This window comes from Berghia stephanieae, chromosome 1 (genome assembly GCF_034508935.2).
Source record: "Berghia stephanieae isolate SIO BIC M18660-M18661 chromosome 1, UCSD_Bste_1.3, whole genome shotgun sequence".
NCBI lineage: Eukaryota > Metazoa > Mollusca > Gastropoda > Nudibranchia > Aeolidiidae > Berghia > Berghia stephanieae.
The window spans coordinates 73,126,280-73,149,255 of NC_088360.1; the positions used below are offsets into that span (position 1 = coordinate 73,126,280).

General features: G+C 36.1%; 1 protein-coding gene across 1 annotated transcript; it reads right to left on the minus strand.

The window, feature by feature from the left end:
* Positions 1–1,834: 1,834 nt before the first annotated feature.
* On the minus strand, positions 1,835–21,588 carry LOC144956448 (cytochrome c oxidase subunit 5B, mitochondrial-like). The gene is made up of 4 exons (XM_078886951.1): positions 21,391–21,588; positions 13,448–13,536; positions 7,107–7,206; positions 1,835–2,226 (listed from the first exon to the last, which is right to left on the minus strand). Exons 1-4 carry the CDS (start codon positions 21,509–21,511, stop codon positions 2,114–2,116), a joined length of 423 nt encoding a protein of 140 aa, XP_078743077.1. The 5' UTR covers positions 21,512–21,588; the 3' UTR covers positions 1,835–2,113.
* Positions 21,589–22,976: the final 1,388 nt, after the last annotated feature.

Genomic DNA, 22,976 nt, shown 5'->3' on the forward strand with positions numbered 1-22,976 from the left:
ATATGACCTAAACCAATCAAGCGCTGCACCAGACACGCCATAAGCAACTACAAGACGCTTGAGAAGATTATAATCGATAGAATCTAAAGCAGACGATAGGTCAAGCAAATTCAGCAAAGAACATGAACCATTGTCTATAACAGAGAGGAGATCATTAACCCTAACAAGTGCGGTTTCTGTCGAATGATGTTGCCTACTATAAGCCGACTGAAATTTTTCTTCAAGACAATAATTTTTAAGATGAGACAGTAATTGTTTCAAAATGAGCTTTTCTAAGATTTTAGAGAGAAAAGGAAGACTAGAGACAGGACGATAATTTTTAAAGCCCTCTTTATCAAGATCAAGTTTTTTCAAAAGGGGTTTGACATGAGCAATTTTGTAAATGTCTGGTACAGAACCTGACTGCAATGAATTATTAACAATACATGTCAATGGTGTTAAAATTACATCATTGCACTCTTTTAGTATGGCAGTATTTACAGGGTCGAAATCACAACTTTTAAAAGTTTTAGTTGGAGACGACATAATGCAGTCACGCGAGTCAGCTTCAGTGATCTTTGAAAAATTTGCTAATGAATCACCATGAAACTTGTCAAATGTTGTTTGGATCGATTCTGATGAGAGTTCTTTCCTGATGATATTTGTTTTTTCTTTAAAATATTGACCAAAGCGATTGGTAGATCTGCGCGATCGATTAAAGATGGGAGAGCTGCTTGTGTCTATTGTCCCAGCAGTTCCTTGGTCAAGGCAAAGAATTGTCTCGAACGCCCAACGTTTTTCATGCTGTCTTCATAGAATTTCTTCTTTGCCCTGAAATTGACGGCTTTCGCATGATTTCTAGCAACGATGTACAGTTTCTTATCAACAGCATCTCTGGACTCGAGCTATTTTCTTTCTGCCTGCCTCCTGGCTAATCCAGTCAATTTTATTGCTGAATTATACCAGGGTGCTTGATGTCTCACCCTTACTGCTTTTATGGGACCATGCTTGCCCACTGTACATTATAAATGATCTATAACGTATAGAGCGCATTGTGCATGTGTACTCTCAAAATGCGCTGTGTAATGCATGATGGTTAAAAATATTTTGTAACACCATCATTCAGAGATATTTATTGGTGAAAAACGATATATCTCAAAACAAAAACACCCATTCAATGGAGTGAGGCTGAGGGCAAACCCTGGGCATCTTTTTCAGAACAAGGCCAGAGAGCCAGTAAAAAGGGATGTCTAATGTAGGAAGAAAGAGGACCCCAAAAAAACCTTCTAAACAGGAGGGCTAGATGTATGACATGACTTGAACAACCCTTATTACTATTAATATTAATACATTACTCACTGGATTCTAGCACGCTCAAAACGTGTTCTGAAAACTGACGCTCCTAGGCGGTAATGACTTATTACCAGTGATAATAATAGTCAAAACAGAGGAAATTGAATCGTCAAACGAAATAAAAGAATACCATGCAACCTCTGGATAACGACACCCCTGAATTGTGAAAGTGACCTCTGGTCCTGATTTTATTTTGTTGCTAAATATGTTATTAGTAATAAAAACCCCAAAATAACGATATACATTTTAGGAAAACTCTGTTTACCAACATAGTTATAACACTAATTGGCAGTTTACAAACTAGATGTGTGCATTTGCGTCCTTGTGTGGCATTATCATATTGGCATTTGAATAAAAAAAAAAACCCGACAAGGTCAGTACTGACCAATGAGCGCTAGCCAAGGGCAAAAAATGGGAATTGTCCAAGGTTTTGTTGAATCCGAGGTGCATTGTATATCAGTGTGGTATGGGACAACAGTCCTAAGGAATAAATAACAAACTATTTTCTTTTAAATTGAATTTTATTCAAAGCATTCCTAGAATATAACATTCACACTTACGAATGACCATCAATCTTTACATACAAAACATATACAAGTCTGTATAAGAAGCTGACTGTACTAATCCTGTCTTAGTCTTAGCCATGTCTAAAAATGTCTACCAGTAAGAATAACATAGCTGCTGGCCATTGTTATTATACAACCAAATTACGTTCACACTCTCTAAAAAAAAAAAATACACTTGACAGTGAGAATTTAAAACAAAAGATTGGCAATAAAGACTAATATGATTTGGGAGCAACTTGATCCAACCTAAACCAATAGCCACATTCACATCTTTTGGGCTCCCCTTTATGCAACACCATCCAGTTTATAACAAGAGAATCTTCTTCACCTGTGGAATTAACAGAAAATTAAGTTGAGAAAATATTAATCACCACCAAAATCTAATACTAAAAGAAAGCTGCAAACTTACTTAACACGATAAAAAGTTATTCTCAACTTTAGGTATCATTATGAGTCTTTGAGCCATCTATCATACAAGTTCTGACATTATTTGTTCCAATTCTTATAAAAATAGACACTCCAAAATAAAATAAAATAAAACCAAGGGTAGGCATGACTCTTTAGCTTGGAAGAGCAAGAAACCAAGGGGTGAATTTTCAAAACAAATACTGATTCTCCATGTCTGGGGGTTTGGCACAAGGCTAACAACCCAATCCTAGAAAAAAAGCAAGGTACGGGACAACAATGAAATGTATTTGTATGAATCTACAGGCGAACACTGGACTCATTGGGTCATCAGATGAGGCCCGTATGGATGGAGGAAGCTGCAAGAAGATACTGACAATCACTGACAGGAAGATGAGAGTATCTCTGGCACAAGACAAAATGGATTCTGGAACGTACGAACTATGAGCAGGGCTTGAGCCAAGGTAAGAATAACAGGCATGTAAATGGCAAACGACAAAAAATTCTGAAACCAACTCGCACACTGCCTTTTTACAAAATTAATGGTTCAAATAAAAGGAAATGGTTGTGTATGTATTTTTCTCATAGTCCATTTATAACTTCAAAGTGGAAGCGAAGAAAACTGATGAATATATAAATATAACAAAGGTTGATAAATCTGTTAAAAAATCACCTGATGTCCAATTGATTATATTGTAAGCTCAGTCTCCTTAGCCTAACTCTACTAATAAGGGATTGGATGGCAAAAATCTATTCTAAGAATCAGAATCTCAAATCAATGATGCAACACAAAATCAAACAGACAAAGGCAAAAGTAACAATGTAAAAGAATGGAGAAGGATGGATATCCCAGCACTAATGAAGACAGCTAAGGACAGATCTAATCTGGATGAAGGGTCATTACTACAGCAAAGTAATTTCATGACTTGTCTGCCCTACAACTACACTACAACGACCACAGTTACTTATCTAACTTAGTTTAGTCAGGAATATGAGTATGAGAATGAGAACTTGAGAGAAATGAGAATTCTAAGTCAAAACAGGTGAAATCAGTGCAACATCAAATAAAAACAAACATATGCAACAGTAAAAAAAAAACAATTTTCTAAAATTATCAACTTAGCTTCGAGTTTAAACCAAGAAGAAATTCACAAAGTCTGCCACACTCCAATAAACACCTATAGATTGTTGTGATGATGTTTTTACACTGAGTTCGTTATGTTGCCACGGTGGCTATTTACAGAACAAAATTTCAGAATTTTTTTTTTCTGAAGGACCTCTTATAACTGCTATGTAGTTCAGAAATTTTCCGTCTGAATTCATGGCCTGTGAATAACGAAGACTTGTGTTTCGTAGTGGAAATAACCACTTCCGTTCAAAACAGCTAGTGGGGTGTTTCTGTGTATACAGAAAGAGCTCGCCATGTCTGGGCTTATATGCACGATACTAACAAGATATGAAGTGAGTAGAAAAGTGCCAGAAGACAATAGAGAATAAAAATTTTTTTCGCGGCGGTGGTGGGGTTCGAACCTGCGACCTTATTGGTACGACAACTCCGCCTGGCAGGTGAGAGCGTGGCTCTACCGTGTGAGCTATCCACGAACACAAAAATATTCGTTTCAAACCCAAAGTCATTTCTAGATCCCTCTCTCACCCACTTCTTGAGATCGCCGATTCGTTCACCACCATCGCGAAGTAATTTTGACCAGCAGTTAAGCTTAATAGCCAATATTCTCATCACAAACATATAACATAGAAACGATTGAGACATTGAGTATGCTCCGGTGTATGGGGTGAATTTTTAATTCAGAAAAGTGAGTGGAGCAGGCACTTATGTTGGTAACAACAAGATATGAAGTGAGTAGAAAAGTGCCAGAAGACAATAGAGAATAAAAATTTTTTTTTCGCGGCGGTGGTGGGGTTCGAACCTGCGACCTTATTGGTACGACAACTCCGCCTGGCAGGTGAGAGCGTGGCTCTACCGTGTGAGCTATCCACGAACACAAAAATATTCGTTTCAAACCCAAAGTCATTTCTAGATCCCTCTCTCACCCACTTCTTGAGATCGCCGATTCGTTCACCACCATCGCGAAGTAATTTTGACCAGCAGTTAAGCTTAATAGCCAATATTCTCATCACAAACATATAACATAGAAACGATTGAGACATTGAGTATGCTCCGGTGTATGGGGTGAATTTTTAATTCAGAAAAGTGAGTGGAGCAGGCACTTATGTTGGTAACAACAAGATATGAAGTGAGTAGAAAAGTGCCAGAAGACAATAGAGAATAAAAATTTTTTCGCGGCGGTGGTGGGGTTCGAACCTGCGACCTTATTGGTACGACAACTCCGCCTGGCAGGTGAGAGCGTGGCTCTACCGTGTGAGCTATCCACGAACACAAAAATATTCGTTTCAAACCCAAAGTCATTTCTAGATCCCTCTCTCACCCACTTCTTGAGATCGCCGATTCGTTCACCACCATCGCGAAGTAATTTTGACCAGCAGTTAAGCTTAATAGCCAATATTCTCATCACAAACATATAACATAGAAACGATTGAGACATTGAGTATGCTCCGGTGTATGGGGTGAATTTTTAATTCAGAAAAGTGAGTGGAGCAGGCACTTATGTTGGTAACAACAAGATATGAAGTGAGTAGAAAAGTGCCAGAAGACAATAGAGAATAAAATTTTTTTTTTGGCGGCGGTGGTGGGGTTCGAACCTGCGACCTTATTGGTACGACAACTCCGCCTGGCAGGTGAGAGCGTGGCTCTACCGTGTGAGCTATCCACGAACACAAAAATATTCGTTTCAAACCCAAAGTCATTTCTAGATCCCTCCCTCACCCACTTCTTGAGATCGCCGATTCGTTCACCACCATCGCGAAGTAATTTTGACCAGCAGTTAAGCTTAATAGCCAATATTCTCATCACAAACATATAACATAGAAACGATTGAGACATTGAGTATGCTCCGGTGTATGGGGTGAATTTTTAATTCAGAAAAGTGAGTGGAGCAGGCACTTATGTTGGTAACAACAAGATATGAAGTGAGTAGAAAAGTGCCAGAAGACAATAGAGAATAAAAAATTTTTTTTTCGCGGCGGTGGTGGGGTTCGAACCTGCGACCTTATTGGTACGACAACTCCGCCTGGCAGGTGAGAGCGTGGCTCTACCGTGTGAGCTATCCACGAACACAAAAATATTCGTTTCAAACCCAAAGTCATTTCTAGATCCCTCTCCCCACTTCTTGAGATCGCCGATTCGTTCACCACCATCGCGAAGTAATTTTGACCAGCAGTTAAGCTTAATAGCCAATATTCTCATCACAAACATATAACATAGAAACGATTGAGACATTGAGTATGCTCTGGTGTATGGGGTGAATTTTTAATTCAGAAAAGTGAGTGGAGCAGGCACTTATGTTGGTAACAACAAGATATGAAGTGAGTAGAAAAGTGCCAGAAGACAATAGAGAATAAAAATTTTTTTTTTCGCGGCGGTGGTGGGGTTCGAACCTGCGACCTTATTGGTACGACAACTCCGCCTGGCAGGTGAGAGCGTGGCTCTACCGTGTGAGCTATCCACGAACACAAAAATATTCGTTTCAAACCCAAAGTCATTTCTAGATCCCTCTCTCACCACTTCTTGAGATCGCCGATTCGTTCACCACCATCGCGAAGTAATTTTGACCAGCAGTTAAGCTTAATAGCCAATATTCTCATCACAAACATATAACATAGAAACGATTGAGACATTGAGTATGCTCCGGTGTATGGGGTGAATTTTTAATTCAGAAAAGTGAGTGGAGCAGGCACTTATGTTGGTAACAACAAGATATGAAGTGAGTAGAAAAGTGCCAGAAGACAATAGAGAATAAAAATTTTTTTCGCGGCGGTGGTGGGGTTCGAACCTGCGACCTTATTGGTACGACAACTCCGCCTGGCAGGTGAGAGCGTGGCTCTACCGTGTGAGCTATCCACGAACACAAAAATATTCGTTTCAAACCCAAAGTCATTTCTAGATCCCTCTCTCACCCACTTCTTGAGATCGCCGATTCGAAAAAATTTTTTATTCTCTATTGTCTTCTGGCACTTTTCTACTCACTTCATATCTTGTTGTTACCAACATAAGTGCCTGCTCCACTCACTTTTCTGAATTAAAAATTCACCCCATACACCGGAGCATACTCAATGTCTCAATCGTTTCTATGTTATATGTTTGTGATGAGAATATTGGCTATTAAGCTTAACTGCTGGTCAAAATTACTTCGCGATGGTGGTGAACGAATCGGCGATCTCAAGAAGTGGGTGAGAGAGGGATCTAGAAATGACTTTGGGTTTGAAACGAATATTTTTGTGTTCGTGGATAGCTCACACGGTAGAGCCACGCTCTCACCTGCCAGGCGGAGTTGTCGTACCAATAAGGTCGCAGGTTCGAACCCCACCACCGCCGCGAAAAAATTTTTTATTCTCTATTGTCTTCTGGCACTTTTCTACTCACTTCATATCTTGTTGTTACCAACATAAGTGCCTGCTCCACTCACTTTTCTGAATAAAATATGCACGATACTATATTGTTGTAGTATTCAATAAGAAGGTTTTTCAAAAATAAATTATTTTATTACTGTTATATATCTCTATTCTGTCCCCCCCCCCCCCTCTAAATTGAAATAATCTGAATTCAGACAAATTTTGAAAGATTTACATCCCTGGAATAAGGAGTGTAGCCTATATGCCTATCACCTGTCCCTTGTCATCTAAATCAGATATAAAACTGAAATGATTAACAATCACACTCCTTACATATGCACCCAACCGTTCTTCTGACTCCATAGGACTGTATCACAGTAGGCTCTTCAAATGTTCCCTTCGTCCTCTTCAAAACTTTCAGGTTGAAAGGATCCTGAAATACAATTAAAAAGAAATGGTAATTAAAATTTGATAAAAGTCAAGATTCTCCTAACCAGACAAAAAGCCCAAGCAAAACATTGCACAGAAATAAGTACTTCAAACTGGAACCGGTTTTAATACCAAAAAAAAAAATAGCACGGGGGGGGGGGGGGGGGGGACACAAAAATATTTGGTAGAGACTAACAAAGTTCCAGCACTAGATCTTATATTAAATGAGATGATAATAAAATTCTGGAGAGTGCTCTATCTGCAAAAACATACGCTGTCTCGTTTCTCATACCATCTACTAAAGACAAGGTTCCTTCAACTTCAGGGGTAAAAAATATTAAAATTCCAAAACAAATATACTCAACAATATAAGGAAAAACAGTAAAATTCAAATAAAGGATTTAAGATGTCATCAAAATATCAAACCCTGTCGCTGGTGTGGTGGTAATTATGATGATAATGCTGTGGTGATGGCGATATGGCAGTGGTAGTTGCAATGGAGGTGGTAGTGATGATGATGTGGTTCAGGAGGTAGAAATGATGCTGCTAGATTAGTTTTGAAAAAAGATAAAAAACCATCTACTTCTGATCTCTTTAGAGAGTTGCACTTATTACCTGTTGAGAAACACATCATCCATAAAATATGTTCTACTGACTATAAAACACTTAATAGTCATTCCCCTGCTTATTTATATGATCTTGTACACTCCTACTTTCAGCGTAGAAATCTAAGATCTAATAGCGATAAAACAATCTTATCTAAACCTAAAACATCCCGCAAAATTGGTGAACAATCGATTGAATTTGAAGCACACCATCTTTTGAACGATCTTCCCCAGAATATAAGAAGTGCTGACTCAATACCAGTATTCAAATCTAAATCGAACACCCACCTTTTAGTCTCACGATTTCTACCTTGAAAATGACGTTTTCCGATTATGTGTGTAAAATGTAATGTATATTGCTATTAGGTACCACAATAGACATCCTTTTTGTGGCAAAAAAAAAACCATATATATTTTGCGTCACGCGTCGAGAAAAGGACTATTTTTAACTCGGGTCATTCAACCATTCATACCTCGGCCATAAAAAAACGCACAGAGCTAAATTTGGTATCGTCTTAAAGAGGAAGATTTATTCCTATACCACTTCAAAAATAAAAAATGGACATTAAAGGTTCAAAAATGCCGTTTAAAAACTTTTCAGCAGCTAAAAATCCCGACATATTATTGATATAAATTTTGATCCGAGTCTATCTAAAAGACAAACATCTTATCTCTATTTCTACCAATTTGTTTTAATGAAGGTTGTTTAATGGCCGAGGTATTGCATTAAAAAAAAGCCCACCAAATCCTTGTTTTCACCTTTGGGTGTCATCAGATTTTTTTTTTTTACACCTCTTCGTCTTCACTAGAGGAATTCAAGCGTCGATTGAAGACATTCTTATTCCGACAGGCTTTCTTTTGATTATGTGTATAATTAGCATTGTTCGTGTACTGTGGCTTAATGATTAAGTTAATCTATGTTATGCGCCCAGAGCACTCCTGATGAAGGGATGTTTGGCACACTATGAATCTATACCATTATTATTATTATTATTATTGTAGTTTGTAACAGCACTCAAAATGCCTTGAGAATGAGATCTCAAATTATTGACAAAAAGAAAAGAGTTCATGAAAACCACATGAATATTTTATTAAAGTACCTATATAGTTTATGTTTTAGATAGTTTAAAACAAAATGAATATGATAAATTTTGTCATTTCAATTGATAACTCGGGTCGGTAAGTGGGTATGTTTTAATGATGGAACAGCCTAAATAAACTCCTCAATTTTCCGGTTTTTATTAACGTGTAATCTTTTTTGGATGACTTTCTAGCCTTGACGTTTTGTTTTTATCAATTTATAATAATAATAATAATAAATGGCATTTATATAGCGCTTTACCCCGTTGTCACAGGCTCTAAGCGCTTTACAGTGATATAAAACAAAACATATTACAGTGAGACAAGTGTGAAGGTAACGTGATACGAATTCAATTTAACAACAACAAAATATGAAAATAATATTGCAACATTATGACGTAAAAAGATAAAACTTTAAGCGAGATTTGAACGTTGTCAACGAATCCGAGCATCTCACGTGTGATGGGAGAGAGTTCCAAAAATGGGGGGCCGAAAATTGAAAAGACTGTTCACCTATTTTACGCATTTTATACATGTAATTTTTTGCATATATGGTTTGTCTCTCGATGTTTATTTGTTGACAAAATGATTGTTTGACCTTGTTAGAACTGAAGTAGATTTTTACGGCCGAAGGTGAATGTCGTGTTTAAAACAATTGCATAGGAATACACACTACTTCTAGTTTATAAATGGACAAAAGACACACAATGATTCGTCCCAATGTGCTAGAAAATTGAAAAAGCATTGTTATTGTTTATTTTATTTGGGAAAAGTGGTACTTGTAGATAATGGTTATAAGATCGGAGAAATAAGACTTCGAAGTGCCACTTTGTTTTCTAACATTTTTTTTCTCCAATGCTTTCATGATAGTGATAGACTATGTATGGGAACAATAAAAGTTACTAGAGGATAATGAAGCAGTATATCTGTAGAAGTTAATAATTCTTTACGAAATAAACCTGCATCAAAATGGATAATAGGATGACGTGTATTTATTTGTATTTGGCTGTATCTTTTTTATTGTATGTATTTGTTTTAAATTGGGAAGAGATGTAAAATTAAGACGAGAAAAGAAGCAAATAAAGAGATCTTTTTTTTTTTCAGTTTTGGTTTTGGTGAGATTTGCGATACCTCAATTCGTACAATACTCTCCTCTCAAGCAAAGGGACGTTAATCATAAATAATCCGGTGGCTAGGTCTTCAGGTAGTGTGTGGCGGAAAGTACTTTATTTCAGACTAGCGTCCTATCTAAACGGTAGCAGTTCATTCAGTAACACATAAATCAGGAAACAGTCATGCGTCATAGACCTCAAGGCGCTAAAAGACTTTGAGGTGGTAGGGGGTTGAGGGCACAAAAGACACCTGCTGGGCACAAGCGCATGATTCCGTATAAGAGGAAAGCACTCTACTGCCAACGTATATATCGATACCCTCCTAATATCATACAAAGAGAAAAATCATCCCCCATTATAGGAATAATACATTTTACTTTTACTGCACCCTTTCGGTTAAGGATCCCAGAGAGGGCCAAGGAAAAACAAAGCAATATAATTACAAGACAAGTCCATAAAGTAGAATGGAAGTGAAAACAGACGTTGCGGAAGTAAAAACATTATGTCTTGAGATTATAGGGGTTTCTTAAGAGGCTGATTTATTATTTTATGCTGCTGGTTCGAACAGTGTGCTTATCATTCATGATTTAATGTTGAATTTTGAGAAGGAAATACTGACATATTGTATAGTTCTAAATAGATAACTTTTTAGAATTATATTATAATACATAAACACATTGCCAAATACAACCCCAAAGTTTCCTTATTCCAGATAAAGTAAAGCGCAAAAACCTAATGGTAGAGATTGTAGTATTGGTGGTAGTGAGGATGATGTGGTGTTGGTGGTTGTAGTAATTATGAAGATGTGACAGTGGTTGTTGTTGTAGTAGTAGTGGTCGTGATGATGATGATGTTGTAGCAGTAGTGGTAGTGATGATGTGATGCTGGTGGTTGTAGTAGTAGTGGTAGTGATGATGATGTGGCAGTGGCGGTTGTAGTAGTAGTGGTAGTTGCAGTGATGACGATGTGGATGTGGTGGTTGTAGTAGTAGTGGTAGTGATGATGTGGTGGTGGTGGTTGTAGTAGCAGTGGTAATGGTGATGATGTGGCGGTGGCGGTTGTAATAGTTAGACCTGGAAATGAGCTCTATAAAAATTGACTGAAACTCTTCGACAAACTGAAGATTCAATTATTTTTAAAAAAACAAGGGCATCATTGGAGAGGAGAGTTATAAATACAATACATTAAAATAGTGGGTGTTATTTCTTACTGGAAGTATGACTGCCATAATTTGATGTAGAAGCAGAAAGAATGCTAAATAAGCATGTCATTCATATAGGTAAAGATGACTTCATCGAAGTCATATTCCTGCCTCTGGAATTTTTTTGACATAGTCAGAAAAATAATCACCATTATCATCTTTAACTTCTAGCCATGACCTATTGAATTTATTCCTCACATCTTTATCGATGCTCGACAAGTCTGAATTGCGATCCACGAACAGCTAAGCCATTGTGAGAACATTAGAATAATGTAGCAATGAGCAAACTTGATTTTCAATCAGTAAATGACATTAAAAAAAAAACTTAAATAAATATGACTTCTGGCCAATACACTGAATTATTAAGTAGAAGTGAATTATCCAGAAGAAACTTCGGCAGGCGTAGGTAGCGGAAAAATTCAAAGAATCGAAATGAAGGTAAATCGCCACAAAACAGCAAGCCCGCTTGGGCTTGAGCAAAAAAATGGCAGAAAACGACCTGATTTGCACGGGAATTAATTAGGCTACTTACCATTGTTCCTTATAATCAGGTACTCAATCAGTGAAGAAACAGTCAACCAGTTTGTTTACAACGTGAGGCAATCGAAATGTGCTTGTATCAATCTATCCTAACTTTCGATTTGAAGGTGTCTACATAACGGACTTCCGGCATTCGCAATTTACTTTATCATACTTTTGAGACTCGCCAGGTAAATGTGGTCAATTTTGGCGTAGATGAAACAGTGAAATTTATCGCTCGGTGGCTCAGTTAAAATTGGCTACAGTTGGGATCACGACGGGTTTGGAAAGTGAAAAAATAACTTAACGAAGGATGTGTGAAAATACCCAGGGATGTGTTCAGATACACCTTTTATAAAAAGCGTCGCTTAGTCTTGGCAATATATACATCGTTAATATAAACGGTCCCCATGAGCTATGCATAGCGCTGTGGAACACTCCTAATTACTTTACGGTCATTCGACTACGATTTGTGAATTCTTTCTTTCTTTCTTTCCTTTTTTTAAATATTTGAATTTGACAAAATGACTGATTTCAGTTAATTGACTGAGAATTTACAGGTCTTAATAGTGATGGTAGTTGTGGTAGTGGTTGATGATGTGGTGGTGGTGGCTGTAGTAGTAGTTGTGGTACTGATGATGTGGTGGTGGTAGCAGTAGTAGTGGTAGTGATGATGGTTGTAATACTAGAGGCAGAGATGATGATGTGGTGGTTGGAAAGGGGGGGGGGGGGAGTATCCTTGGAACAAATTGACCTCACCGGAATTTGACGGAAGTTGCCCGGAGCCTGGAATTTTTTGCTTCAGACTGAGTTTTTTCAGGTGGCATCACTGAGTAGTAGTAGTAGACGTAGTTATTATTATTATCATCATTATTGAAGTATTACTGAGAATTAAAAATTCGTAATTTTCCATACAATTTCAATTATTCGTAATTGGCTCAGAAATTTGTCTAAAATTACGAAAAATTTGTTTTGTTTTGAAGGGTTTTACGGCGTATGCAACACATTTAGGTCATATTAGTGCCAGTACAAAGGAAGAAAATTAGATAGTAAAAACATTCTAGATGCACAATTAAAAGGACATGAGAAAAAAGTAAGAAAAAGGGTTCAAAAAGGGAACAGATGTAGATTCCAAGAGCACACCACCAGTGTACTTAGTTTGAGATGACGTAAAAGCCTCACCCAGACACCAGCACAAGATCCCACTGAGAGGAATACACTCAAATGTTTATAAATCATATGTTAAAAATGAAAAAAAAAATAGCAGTACATAACAGAGAGATGATTTACAAGGAAAAATATACTCCCAAAAGTAGAACTATACATTCGACTGTCTCCCTCCAAGCCAAGGATTCCGGCCAGTGCCAGGACAAAACCAAGTTATCTCATACAAAGACAAAGACAGAAAAACCACAGCAAGTAACTCCCTGCCCACTATGGGATGCTGGGAACCCCACCCAGAAAAAATTCGTAAGATTCGGCAAGTATGTATGAGGCCATGCAACTATTAATGAAACAGTTGCATAAAAATAGGGAACATCTCTATGGAAAAATCAAAGGACAGATAATACCTACAATCATGATTATTTTTTATATAAATGACGTTTATTATCATAACCCCCCCCCCCCCCCCCCCCCCCCCCCAAAAAAAAAAAGAAGAAAAGAAACAAGAGCACTGGAAAAGACAAATATGAAAATATTCTGAAAATCAATAATGACATTACTTACATCATCACCAGCTTCTTCTGCCAACAGCTCGTATCGCTCAACCCCAACAGCATGTCCAAGAGAGTCTGGTAACTCAACATCATCAGAGGCTGAAAAGACATGACGATTTTCTTTAATCATTTGACTAATGTCCCGAAGAAAGCCATAAAACAATCATCATAAAATCTATCATTCCAAATCAAAAGGTAATTGATTGTAACAAAGTATGATAACAGGATTTCTGAAATATAAATCAACTGCCTTGGATCTTCTAGAGTAATGTGTTAGCATTTATATAGAGAAATACCCACTAAACAGTGATGATAATGGCAATCTGTCAAAAGGGAGGAAAGTGTATCAATCAACTGTCAAACTCAAACCAAATCAATAGTAGCATAAATAAGTAATTATAATATGTAATACATTATTACTTGTACATCCATTCTTATCATTAGAGACATAATATATTCTTTGAAACTATTTAACGAATTATCAATAATCAGAACAAATCTAAGTCTAAGTGGATAAATCTAAAGGACCTTAGTGTTCTTCTGCACATCTGTAGATGGTGCATTCTAACCAGTCGTTTTTCTGTACCAGCAATTTTTGTTATTGTTACTGTGTATAAAACTTGATGTGTTGCTGACATGCGAGCAAAATTTAAAACTTCAAAAAGGTAAAACGATTTTCGACTAGAAGGACAAATAAATACACATCTAGCCAAGTGGCTTTATAGCGTACCTAGTGGTTAAATTGTTGGACTATAAATTTGAAGGTACCTGGTTGGATTCCCAGTGAGAACAATTGTTTAATGTTATTTTTAAAAATTGTATTTTATATAATTGAAAAAAATAAAAATATTTAGCCTATTATCAATACTGTTACTGTTATTAGATGTATTCAAAAAAAACTGGTTTGCTTATCATATTATATCATGAAAGCAATGATATTTATTATCATTATCTTATAATGTTATATCATTATCATCAGTATTCGTTTACCTAGGCGCTTGCAAGAATTCTTCGAAATAGAGATACAGACATTAATTTAGCAAAGAAAAATAATTTTTTTTACATGTGGCAATTCAACATCTCTGTAATACATTACAAACAACTGAAATCAAGGAAAAACAGATTACGACATGCAAATCATAAAAAATACACTCACATATCTTAATACCAAGATGAGATAGAGACACAATTTTCAGGCAATAATGGTCTGTCTGTATCAATACTCCATGATATAATGATAGGAAGAAAAATGAGCACGTTTCGAACCCGAAAATTTCCTCAGGTAAGTTTGGCTTAGACGAATGACCACTAAATATGACTGAAATCTTGGAAATGTCAGCAATAAAACATTTACTCATATATAGATGACCAAATACACCACTGAATTGGCGTCGTTTAGTTGTTCACTCTGAACTTTTCAAAATGAAAATAGACCTTAAAAACACACAGAAATGGACTGATAAATGTGAGGTGACGTATTAGTATCAATAAATAGGTGATTTTACAAACTTCTGCTCCCATAAATTGGATCACAGCTCGTCAGTCAAAGAATGATAAATGTCAAAATAAAAAAACAGAAGGTTCCACATGTAGTTCATTCAAATTAACAAGTATCAAACGCTTTAGTTTTTTCCCCATCAATTGTGACTGAAACATTCCAACACACAAAATGTTAAATCCAAAGGAGCTGGATATTTTTTTTCATTCATGTCACCCTGATATATCTGAATGAGTGTGTAGTCTACAATTATTGAACTGTTAATGCATTATTTCGCACTTTTTTCAAAAATAAGTAAACTGAAATATAAGATATTAAAAAATACCGCTTTTTGGGGAGCTCTAACTGTTGAATGCAAACATATTTCGCTCTTAAATTTTTAGAGAAGCTACATTAATATATATCTCAGAAGGAAGTACTTCATATTAAGGACCATCTCAGGTATAAAAGTAATAAGCGGATAAACTAGACCTGTAAATGAGCTCTATAAAAATTGACTGAAACTCTTCGACAAACTGAAGATTCAATTATTTTTTAAAAATAAGGGCATCATTTGAGAGGAGAGTGATAAATACAATACATTAAAATAGTGGATAGTGGGTGTATTTCTTACTGGAAAGTATGACTGCCATAATTTGATGTAGAAGGAATGCTAAATAAGCATGTCATTCATATAGGTAAAGATGACTTCATCAAAATCATATTCCTGCCTCTGGAATTTTTTTGACATAGTCAGAAAAATAATCACCATTATCATCTTTAACTTCTAGCCATGACCTATTGAATTTATTCCTCACATCTTTATCGATGCTCGACAAGTCTGAATTGCGATCCACGAACAGCTAAGCCATTGTGAGAACATTAGAATAATGTAGCAATGAGCAAACTTGATTTTCAATCAGTAAATGACATTAAAAAAAAACTTAAAAAATATGACTTCTGGCCAATACACTGAATTATTAAGTAGAAGTGAATTATCAAGAAGAAACTTCGGCAGGCGTAGGTAGCGGAAAAATTCAAAGAATCGAAATGAAGGTAAATCGCCACAAAACAGCAAGCTCACTTGGGCTTGAGCAAAACAATGGCAGAAAACGTCCTGATTTGCACAAGAATTAATTCGGCTACTTACCATTGTTCTTATAATCAGGTACTCAATCAGTGAAGAAATGGTCAACCAGTTTGTTTACAACGTGAGGCAATCGAAATGTGCTTGTAGCAATCTATCCTAACTTTCGATTTGAAGGTGTCTACATAACATTCGCAATTTACTTTATCATACTTTGAGACTCGCAGGTAAATGTGGTCAATTTGGCTTAGATGAAACAGTGAAATTTATCGCTCGGTGGCTCAGTTAAAATTGGCCACAGTTGGGATCACGACAGGTTTGGAAAGTGAAAAAATAATTTAACGAAGGATGTGTGAAAATACCCAGGGATGTGTTCAGACACGCCTTTTATAAAAAGTGTCGCTTAGTCTTGGCAATATATACATCGTTAATATAAACGGTCCCCATGAGCTACGCGTAGCCCTGTGGAACACTCCTAATTACTTTACGGTCATTCGACTACGATTTGTGAATTCTTTTTTTTTTTAATTTCTTTCTTTCCTTTTTTTAAATATTTGAATTTGACAAATTGACTGATTTCAGTTAATTGACTGAGAATTTACAGGTCTAATAAACATATATACTTTCCTTACACCAAGATTCCTCAAAATCATGATATAGGAAGATAATAATATTAGTATGGCCATATGCAGAATTATATGTCCCTTCCAGTGATAAATAACATTTGCCATTTCATTTCACTGAGAATGAATATTTAAAAAATCGAAGTGGTTATTCAGTCGACTCTGGATAACTGTAGATGGTTATTCAGAGTCCACCCTGGATAACCATTTGTACAGATATTAAGAGCCGAGTAGCCTATCGAATTATCGAGTTGAGTTCTTGCGAGATGAGTTTCTTTAAATTTGATACCAGTTTATTACGGTTACTTTCGCAATTTTAGTGCCAAATTCTTAAAACTTGGCGATTTTTCAACTCCAGTCGCTTATAAATAAGAATCTTTAATCAATTGCAAAACACATTCCATCAACAAAGCAAATTTAAATTAGCCTATAAACAATCGTTTCTTAAATCGATCAGCCTAATTTAATATCTCTCTATTACCAAATGATATCTATAAACATAATATGAAGATAGAAGGGTGGCTGAGAGAGAGAGAGAGAGAGAGAGAGAGAGAGAGAGAGAGAGAGAGAGAGAGAGAGAGAGAGAGAGAGAGAGAGAGAGAGAGAGAGAGAGAGAGAATTAATGAATTAATTTTTTTTTTTTTTTAAATTGTTTTATAATTAGACACAAGTTGTAATGAATTCTATTAATAAATTCAGAACAATCAAACAAAAACAAAACAAAAATTAAAAAGGAAGAAAGAAAAAAAAGACACGCTTATAAAACTTATAAAATAGTCAAATGAATGTATTATCATGCTACAGCTAAAAAGTACACAAATATTTACACCCATTTGCTCCATCCCCCTCCCTTTCGATCATCTTCTCATTCATGGCCACCAGGTGTCTTGTGCTACTTTTGACATTTGAAGCCAGCGTGTCTAGACTAACGTCATAAATAAAGGAGTGTCACCAAAATTCATGCAACTGAACAGAGGTGTCAAAATATGATAGAAGGCATATAATTGTTTTTTTCCCCTGAACTACCACTGAGCAGAAAATGTTTGACATGACAAAAACAACGGAACATTTATGAACAAATCCTAAAATCCCAGAAATCCGCGGAAGATTATCATCACTGGTCCCCACTATATTTTAAAAAATATTTCTTTTTTTTTGTTTGCAAAATCTCGAAAATTTTCAAAAAATTGCAAATTTTGCAGCCGCAATGCAAATCACCGATGCAAAAAACTGCCATGACAGAAGAGACAAGAAAATACCAAAAAGTAAAACGATTTTTCCCCCGTAGGGTTAAACAGAGGCGGGAGAGAAGAAAAAACAGAAAAACCGTGTGGTTGGTAACTGGAAGTTCATCACTCATAACTGTCTACAGTTATTCAGAGTCGACTCTGAATAACCGCAGCCTTAAAAAATACAGCTAAACTTTTTCCTCTCAAAAACCAAAACAGAAATCCTCGCCTCTTTTCAAATTGCAAGGGCTGCTGCTTGCAAGTGCCTAGTTTACCACATTTGTTTTTGTTGAATTTTTATCAATTAATCAGTTTTTAAAAAGTTCCATTTTTAACTTTTTAAATTATTTATTTTAGCAGTGAAGGGCAAAAGTATCATTGGAAAAAAAAATACAAAAAAGAACCCCCATCCTTTATTTATTGATATAAATAATAATCACCTGTCCGAGTCTGGGGATGATAATGATAATGAATTCAATCCGATCACGTACAATAAAACACAGAAATGAGGAATTAGACAAAAAAGTGGAAGACATAGAAAAGTCCAAAAATAACGCATCGTCTATGTTCAAAGCGACGAAATCTCTGAACCGAAAACCATTCGAGAACCCAAAACTACAGGATAAATTTGGCAAACAGACAACAAATCCCAACGATATCCTTGACATTGTAACTGACCACTTCCAGCAGAAATTTCACAAACAAGTCTCACAAATATCGCCCTTCTCAGGAAACCCTAGAGACTAAACAACCGCATCACAACAACTGAAGTTAGAAATAGCATAAAGTGCCTAAACAATAACAGATCCCCAGGCGAAGATGAAATTCCCGCTGAACTGTGAAATGCGGTACCTCTCCCTGGATCTGAGCATTGCAAACATAATGAACACAAAACATTCTCAACACACAAAGACTGGGACATAAACACGGTGTCCTAATTACAATACAAAAACCAGGAAAAACGAAAGGACCCGTAAACAACCTGCGCCAATAACATTACTGAATACCATAAGAAAAACACTGTCAACTATTGTCCTCAACAGAATTAGACCGAAAATAGAAAATTATCTATCACATAGCCAAAGCGGGTTTCGCAAGACCGAAGCACATCGGACGTTGTATGGACACATAAATGGTTGGCAGCAAAGGCACTCAAGAAAACATATCCATAACAATAACCGGAATCGATATGTCCGCAGCCTTTGATACGATCGACAGAGGAAAACTTTTGGAGATATTAACAGAAATAGTAGACGAAGACGAGCTCCGAATAATCCGATTTCTCCTCAGCAACACAAAGATACAACCAAGGATATACGGGGCCACAAAACAGACGCAGTTCGAAAGTAACATCGGGACCCCCAAGGAGATAGTCTGAGCCCGATTCTGTTCACAATATACTTAGAACACGCTCTGAAAGAAGTTCGAAAAGTCATTCCAAAACCAACGACTCATATTGAGAATGCAATCCCTAGAGAAATCGCCTATGCAGATGATGTCGATTTTATTGGATCAACACCAGCAAATATAGACATCATACAAAATACCCTCATGAAATATAACCTCCAAGTCAATGCCAATAAAACCGAATTTACAACAATATCGAGGAACAAAGAGGAATGGAAAAGAACAAAGAAAGTCGGCTCACTAATTGGAGACACCGAGGATGTACAAAGAAGAAAACAGCTATCAAACGCCGCACTCAGTAAACTCACCAATGTATGGATTAGAGGTGACAAAATAAAGAGAAAAACCAAACTGAAACTGTACCATGCTCTTGTAAAACCGGTACTTCTGTATAACTGCGGCACTTGGGCGTTGACAAAATCCGAAGAAGAACATCTGGATGCCTTCCATCGCACACAGCTAAGAAGGGTACTGGACATCAAATACCCCAAAAAGATCTCAAATGAATCACTCTATAAGATCACAAAAGAAAGACCAATCTCCCTTGACATTTTACAACAACGATGGCAACTTTTCGGTCACATACTACGCAGGGACAAAAACATACCAGCAAACCAAGCCATGTCGGGATACTTCCAAAAACACGGGAACCTTTTCAGAGGAAGACCGATCACAACACTCCCCGTGATCCTAAACAAAAACCTCACAACACTTGGACAAAGCATTAGTCTCATAACGGCAGGGGACCTTGAAAATCTGAGAACCCTAGCAGAGGACCGGCAATATTGGAGACACCTCACACAGGAAATACTGGAAACAGCCAAGGCGACCCGATCTTTCGGTCGAGACGCGAAAGGCATCTAAGTCAAGTAAGTGAAAGTTAAGTTTAAGTTTAAGGGGGGACTTGAATTTGAATGTGGAATCACACCAAACATGAACACACTGCTCCTACTACTAGGACTTCAATATTTCCAGCCATCTTGGCTATAAATCAGTACAAAAGACAGTCAAAACAAAAGATACTCAGTGACAGTGACCTCCTCCTACTCTAATGCTTGCGAAAAAAATGCAGTGAAACAATGAAATCCGATCATGTGACTACGTAAAATCTCACGATCTTGGTCTTGAAGGAACAAAAGAAGGGAGGCCTTCCGAAAGCTCCTGTTGCTAGCATTTCTATTAATTTGTATTTTCACCGTGGATTTTTTTTTATTGTCATGCGTTTATTTATTCAATTTGTCTATACTCGGCACTTTGATAAAATTTTCAAACTCAAAATATCTTAATTTGACCCAGTCAGGGGATGGGACTTGAAAAAACATAAAATTTGATACCTTATTTGTTTCTCTACGACTTACGGTTCCAGAGTTATTTATATTTTTCTGTTGACATTTTTTGTCAATTTTACAGAGAGAATCTGTGATCTCACTGCTGCCTCAAAACCAGCATCTCGCGGCTATCGGGAAATTTTGAGTTTTGCAGTCAACATGGCCCACTTATTGTTTTCAGTAATTTTGTTTCAATTAAAAAATAAATGGCAAGTGTTAGGTATCATTTTGAAGGTCAGAAAATAAGCTTTATTTTCATATAAATCATTTTCATGTATGAAAAGTATGGACAAAATTAAGGATAAATGAAAATGGAAAAAAATATGAGGTTTTTGTAAAAAAAAAAAGTGGGGTTGATGGCGGAAAAAATAAAATAATGAGCGAGTGTATCAATTTTGATGAAATTTGGCTGAGATGTTCTTCAATTGATTGTCTATCGATGTATGAAGTATAATTAAAATGTATCCATAATTTAAAAAGTTCTTATAAGTCAAAATTTGATAAATTTTTATTTCAATAGCTTTCTGAGAAATACAATCAGGAATTAAGAATAAAATATACCATTTCATTAGAAAGCTTGTTTTGTGCCCTTTAAAATGATACCAACATTAGTCACATAGGTTCACAAATAACGCCATGGTGACCAAAACATTAAAGGGCCAAAAATAAAGTTCCAAAAAACGAGTTTCACCTTACAGTGAGCCTATCGGCGGCCACTGAACTGGAGTTATCAAAGTGCCTATCTATACTCGACTCGTCTCAAGTCTAGAATCACTGACTAGAGAAGAAACAAATCACATACCCACTTTCCCTTTGTGTTGATCAACTGGTTTTGATGGCGGGCCTCCACCACACCTAACAGCAGCCAATGATATGGAACGTTTAAAAATTTGTGTAGTTGATCTCAACAATGCTGCTGCCATGATGATATGATATATGGTTTATCCTATGACCCACAACAGACAGAGGAGACTTCAAATGACCGACAAGTCTGACAAACGAACTTCCTTTAACTTCCTGTTAAAAAAGTCTGAATAATCCGAGTGAAACGAAACTAAGAATGTTGGCTGTTGCTTAGGACGCCATTTGTTCAATTTTATTTGACAATAATTGTAAATTTATCTGAAAGGAAATCGACGACCTCTCTCAATCAAATATTGTTATTTGTAAGTCGAAAATATAAAATTCTTATTAATACTATTTTATTTATGTCGTCTTCAAGTTTGAACTCTTTTGTTTACAAAGATTTTTTAAAAAATGATTAGGTATCTATTGCTTCCATCTTGCCCATGAAATCATGAGAAATTTACATGTGATTCAATGTGATTTTGTTAAGATTATTAAAAGCACGCTGTGCTCAGTATATTGGAATGAAGGGCCATAGAAGGGTCATAATCTGATGATGACGATAATAATAATAATAATAATAATAATAATAATAATAATAATAATAATAATAATAATAATAATAATAATAATAATAATAATAATAATAATAATAATAATAATAATATAATAATAATAATAATAATAATATAATAATAATAATAATAATAATAATAATAATAATATAATAATAATAATAATAATAATAATAATGGGGATAATGGAAGGACCTCCGTAGTTTCACAGCACTTTTATTATATTACTTAATCTTTTAACCATTATGGACTTTCAATAATCACTAAAATATCGTAGAATAAGAGGTGCTTGGTTCTTACAATATAGATTATAATGATTTTTAAAAAATCATTCGTATGTTACAAACACTAGGGGAGATAGCCTAAAATAGACTTGTCCGTGTGCAGATATATAGCCTAAAATAGATTTGTCAACAGACTCATGCAAGAAATCAAGAAATTCACCAAAAAAATAAAAAATGAAAAGAGTACAGGTGCTAATCTTGTCATCATACGACACATTTTTGTTTGTTTGTTGCTTTAGGTCTCTTCCAACACAATTGAGGTTATATGAGAGACCGCTGAACAAAAAAACAAGCAATCTAACAAAAATAGTACAAATGTAAATCAAAATCATAACCTAAAGATATCATAAGCTAAATTATAAATAACCAAGAACAAACAGGCAGAAGATTTACAGAAAAAAAAAATATCCCCTGTCAAAAATACAATCACAAACCAAAGAAGCAGGATAGGCTAGTAAAGAGAAGAAACGACATCACTATCGGATCGTACACCCATGCGAACATCATAGGTATATGATTCAAGGGTGATGCTCCCATCCAACCACCCTCATACGACACATCGTAGTCACACTTAACACCCTGTAAACAAACTGTGGTCATCAAAATGACTATCTTGATCGATGATTAATTATGACCACATCTGGTGACAGTCTGAGCCTTACCGTCTCGTAACTATATTATGT

Excerpts from the sequence above, each read along its gene's own strand:
- LOC144956448 (XM_078886951.1), bottom strand. The coding sequence starts at position 21,511 with ATGGCAGCAGCATTGTTGAGATCAACTACACAAATTTTTAAACGTTCC. Across the intron at positions 7,207-13,447 it reads CAGAAGAAGCTGGTGATGAT|GATCCTTTCAACCTGAAAGT; the intron begins GTAAGTAATGTC and ends ATTGTATTTCAG. Across the intron at positions 2,227-7,106 it reads AAGAACGGTTGGGTGCATAT|GTGAAGAAGATTCTCTTGTT; the intron begins GTAAGGAGTGTG and ends TTAATTCCACAG.